This window comes from Rhagoletis zephyria, unplaced genomic scaffold, assembly GCF_001687245.7.
Source record: "Rhagoletis zephyria isolate East Lansing unplaced genomic scaffold, Rhagoletis_zephyria_1.1 Rzeph_scaffold_22427, whole genome shotgun sequence".
Classification (NCBI taxonomy): domain Eukaryota; kingdom Metazoa; phylum Arthropoda; class Insecta; order Diptera; family Tephritidae; genus Rhagoletis; species Rhagoletis zephyria.
Window position 1 is genome coordinate 2,075 of NW_016179485.1, and position 5,189 is coordinate 7,263.

General features: G+C 39.5%; 1 protein-coding gene across 1 annotated transcript; it reads left to right on the forward strand.

Annotated features, from left to right (window-relative positions):
* The first annotated feature begins 311 nt into the window (after window positions 1-311).
* On the forward strand, window positions 312-2,394 carry LOC108381398 (phospholipase B1, membrane-associated). The gene is made up of 5 exons (XM_017637814.1): window positions 312-552; window positions 624-967; window positions 1,130-1,583; window positions 1,672-1,798; window positions 1,877-2,394. The coding sequence occupies exons 1-5, from the start codon at window positions 355-357 to the stop codon at window positions 2,026-2,028; spliced, it is 1,275 nt and encodes a 424-aa protein (XP_017493303.1). The 5' UTR covers window positions 312-354; the 3' UTR covers window positions 2,029-2,394.
* Window positions 2,395-5,189: the final 2,795 nt, after the last annotated feature.

Genomic DNA, 5,189 nt, shown 5'->3' on the forward strand with positions numbered 1-5,189 from the left:
AGGATGCCTTCTATTTGCATTCCGGATTTTTATCCAGGGATTATGCTGCTTGACATATGGTGGAGCGACAAACTAGCCGAGCTCTTGAAATCTGTCCTACTCCAGCAAAGGGAAAAAAACATACACATAATCGGCATTCGCTAAGTTAAAAATTATTTTACATGCTATGATAAATATTATCAATTGTCATTCAGACAGGGTAAGAATACAAGCACATTAAGAATAAGAAGAGACTATGTAAATCTACCTTAGCATTAAAAAATTGACATTTTCCCTAAGCTGAGCTGAGCTTCCTACTTAATTTAATTTCATTTATTTTTATTCTATTTCAGCTACAAATTCACATTGTATACGATGTTTCGCACACTAATTCAGTATTACCTGCTGCTCTGCGCAGTTCTAAGTCACATCGGTCACCCTGTGGTAACGCAGCGTACAGCATTGGATGTCACTTTTCGTGACCTGTATCGACCGTTGCGTTTGTTCGGTTTGAATTTGGCTGGACGTTCTGGTGATAATGCTGATAATAGACAGTTGGTGCGAGATATGGGTGTAAGTTGATGGAAGAAGAAAAATACAATTAAATAAAACATTCACTGTTAACATTTATGCATAAATCACAGAAAACACAAAATCTCAATACACGCGCTCGTTCGTTAGTAAACTTCTGCGATGCGCTAAATGGGCCCGGAAAGCGCAGCGAAACACGGCCCACCTCAGTGCATCGCTTGCGACCCGGTGATATAGATATTATAGGAGCAATGGGTGATTCGTTGACGGCTGGTAATGGTATTTTCGCCACTAATTTGTTGCATGTCACAGTGGAGAATCGTGGTATGGTATGGAGTATTGGTGGGCAAGGTACGTGGCGGCAGTATTTGACGCTGCCAAATATAATCAAGGAATTCAATCCGAACTTATATGGTTATTCGCTGAAAGATGGAATCTCCACGGATCGTAGTTCGAAGTGAGTAAAATCGGTCGTAGAATGATTTCTGTGGCTCTTATTGAAAATAAATTGTTTGCAAACTAAAATCTATACCTACGTACATAATATAATACTTTACTCTTAAAATGCTACAAATCGTGAATCGCTCTAATAATTTTTCGTTTCACATAAATTACTCAGATTCAATGTCGCCGAGCTGGGTGCTATGTCGCGCGACATACCGTACGAAGCGCAGGTGATTGTCAAACGTATGTCACGTGACCCCAAAGTGAACATGACTGCCGATTGGAAGCTCATCACACTACTCGTTGGTAATAATGATTTTTGCTCTGATGTTTGCTTTCTACCACGACCTGAGGATGCAATTAAAAGGCATGAGGAGAATATGGTGAAAACTTATCGTTATTTGCGTGACAATGTACCACGCCTTATGCTGAATGTAGTACCAGCACCAAGGCTGGACTTTTTGGTGGGCCTTAGCAGTAAGACGCCAGTGTGTCATACTACTCTAACATTTGAATGCCCCTGTTTGGTGGGAAAGCCCAAGCAGCAAGTAGCGAGGATGAAACAATTAATGAAAAAGTGGGCTGCTAAGGATAGGGAGATAGTGAATAGAGCTGAGTTCAATTCGGAGGTGAGTAAAGCAAAAAAAAGAAGATATTTACCATATTGGATATTTATTAGGCAAAAAAAAAATCGTTTAATCACTTTCTGATTCGCAGACATTCACCATCAGTATACAACCATTTACTTTATTTGATGACTTCTTCCCGTCCAGCGATGACGCGGGCAAATTCAAGTTTCTTTCAGAGGACTGTTTCCATCTTAGTCAGCGTGGACATGCTATTAGTAAGTCATTCAGTAATTTCACGGGCACGCTGTGCATTTATTCAATTTATTTTAATACCATAATTACATTTTAAACAGGTGCCAATTATCTGTGGAATAATATGTTGGAAGACGACGACAATAAAAGCATTATGACGGAACCAAGACTGTTGGAGAATTTCCACTGCCCGACAGCGGAACACCCTTATTTTATGACACGCGTCAACAGCCGTAAAGATTTTCAATTGTGACTTTGATTTTGAACTTCGATTAACGGTCGCGAGACGTCACGTTTTATCGATTGATTTCTGGGGGAAAAATGTGAATAATTCAATAATAAAATTCTGTGATAAATTAGATATAAGTACATAGAGCCAATAGTCTTAGTTAGCCATGTGCCGATACATATGCTTACAAATACATTTACATACTACACGTAGAATTGACTTTGCAATAAAAAAACCATAAGTATTTATAAAATAGTCATACATTACGAATAAACGTAAGTACGGGAATAAATAGTTTAAATGCTAGTTAATAATGCAAAATGTAAACGAGATATTTGTAAAATAAATATGTATGTATATGCAATTATTCGAAAAGGAAAACAATAAATTGCGAGGAAATCCATATTTAATTTTGAAAACGCTTAATAAAATATTGAAGGGTTAATTGAATTAGGTTTTTGTGGCGCAACTCCAACATTACATTGTCTATAATGGGGTGAAGGTGACATCGACTGGCATTAAGCCTTTAATAGACCATCGGTTGGAGCGATACCAGATGGAGTGCGATTGCTGTGAGTTGTAGTAGACATTAGTTAGTTAGAATTTTTAGTAATTTTTTTAACTCGATTTTCAAGGTATAGTGGAATTAAAAATGGGGAAACAATAAGGAAGAGAAGAAGAACTTTACATTGAATTGTGTAAGACAGCCAAATGGCAGAAAATAAGAGGAGAAATCAGCTATATTACTTCACCTGCTTATTGCGCCCGGTCTGTTTTAACGACTTGAGAGGACCTTAAGTATATTAATGTTTTTCGGTTAACTTGACACCATAAAAATGAACTCAGAATCCGCAGATAATGCTGTGGGGTATAATTGTCCACAAATGTTATTCTTGCAAATCCTTACACCCCTGTGAGGTTTTGATGCATAAAGTCAGCTCTTCTGTCCAGAGCATATACTATATACAAAGTATGGAGGGAGCACGTTTTCATTCTGTTGAAGGGTAACTGCACTGAAATTAGCACCGACGATTAATCCTAAACCCGTGTCGAAGATGACGGAGCCGGGATCCTACCTCTCGACTATGACGAGGTTCGAATAGCAATTACACCACTAAAAAATGCAATGCTGCCAGCTGAGATATTCAAATACCTATACAGAATATGGTCGGTTGAACGCATGCATTACTACTTGAATTTCTGTAAGTGTGCTCTGCCCAATTCACTGGAACGGTGACCTTGCCATATGCGTCAACTACAGCGGAATAAGCCTTCTGAAACAGCATACCTGTTGCATACCGCCCATTGCACTGTTTTCACATTTCTTTAGTCTGTTCTAAGTTTATATGATTTACGAATAAATCGAAGCAAATTTTTGGGTATCAAAGAGCTCATCTCTGAGCATCGGTACCAAAGTAATCATACCTAAACCTTTCAAAGGGTGGACAGAGACACATAAAGTTTTCTATCGTCTCATTCTTTTCAAGATAGGTAGGGAAAATGGGGATTAAATGTATGTATGCCGATTACCAGTCAGGTGTTTGTGCTACGAGAAGTATCAAGAATTAAGTTTTGCCCGCTTGCAGCCTCTCGAAGCCTCCTAGTCATTGCTGCACGGAAGATGCACTATGACTGAAGGTGTGAGGGATAGAACTGGTTGCGGACTGAGGAATACCTCATCCAAGTCCTCTCTTGCTAAATAGTCCGATGACTCATTACTAGGTACTGCCGAGTGACTTCGCAGCCAGAGGAAAACAAGCAGTTTATATATTCCAGCATAATTTAGACGAGGCTTGCATATCCGAGCCAGTTTGGAAGTAGTTGAAGGGCTTTGACTGTAGCTTGGCTGTCGCGCCAGATACGTAAACTCCTGAGTCACCACGTATATTCCACCACGTAGTCTATGGTCTTGAAAACTGCAAATCCCTCGGATTGAAATATCGAGGCATATTTCCGAAGAGAGAAGTTAGCCCTGTGAGGAACGATTTATGTAGCGTATTTCAGCCAGAGGTAGTTGCCATTAAAGAAGCAGCAGACACAAATATCTACTGTGGCAGAGCTTCAGGTTCGCTGATGATATGATCAAAACTAGTCTGGCACTGAACTATTCACTCGGATTACTTCCACAACAGACTGATTTGGATTCCGAAACACACCGATATTGCAGGAAACTGCCGATGAACTGGTCAGGCTGGACACTTTCGAAGCCATCATCAAGGAAAGGAGGTCGTTGGGTTACCTATGGTAACCTGCTGACTGCTTCTGGACAAATGGGCTCAGCGAACGCTGGGAGGAAACGTCGACAATAAAAGTCCTTTTTTCCGGTAGTTGATTGTGGGCGGTCTAGGCAACTTCTCCAGCATACTAAGCAACAACTTTCGGTTTTGGTGGTGGTTTTGACTGAACACTGCCCAATGGGAATTCATGCGGTAGGTCTTCTCAGCTGTCCTGCCTTTGTGAGGCTCAGGTTTAAGCATCTCGGGTCGTACTTGATAATTACTTCAGAGGGCTCTAGAGTGGACGTCATCTGCTTGCGGAACTTCATAACTTGCACCCAGCGCTTTTCCAGCCTTATTTGATTATCGGTTGTGCCGTTCCAGGATATTCTTTTTCTTTTTAGTGGTAACGCAACGGATATTACAAAATATATCAGCTTTATCCTTCTCCAGAGGCTGACTGGACCTATAAAATTGGCTAAGTGTTTCGGTGTTTTTTAGCTCAAGGCTTATATCGAATTATAACAGGATACGAAACTGTAGGCTGCACTGTCATCTTTGGTAAAAGTCGGATAACATATGTATGTAAAGGATTGGAGCAAAACCATAAAATGAAAAAAAAGAAATTGTTAGTATCAAAGGAACGAGAGAAATCAAAAATCGATGAATTCTAAATGGCAAACCGTTGGCTGGTCAACTTGATTACAAAGCCCGGCACGTTATGTTTGGTAGGTTTTGAAGACTTTTGGAAGGAATTTTTGTAGGAAAAAACATGTCTAAATGGAAACACAGCTTCCAAATTCAAGGGGAAAACGTGATTCTGTTTGAGTAAAGTGCAATCTGCTATAAGGGTTAATATTTAAACTAAAGCAATCAACAATATAGAGGGCTGTTTCATTATTATTTTAATTACGGGTATTCACATTTTTTATTGTATATACTTTGCAACAAATTAAATGTCAAATTGAG

Excerpts from the sequence above, each read along its gene's own strand:
- LOC108381398 (XM_017637814.1), top strand. The coding sequence starts at position 355 with ATGTTTCGCACACTAATTCAGTATTACCTGCTGCTCTGCGCAGTTCTA. Across the intron at positions 968-1,129 it reads TCCACGGATCGTAGTTCGAA|ATTCAATGTCGCCGAGCTGG; the intron begins GTGAGTAAAATC and ends TAAATTACTCAG. Across the intron at positions 1,799-1,876 it reads TCAGCGTGGACATGCTATTA|GTGCCAATTATCTGTGGAAT; the intron begins GTAAGTCATTCA and ends CATTTTAAACAG.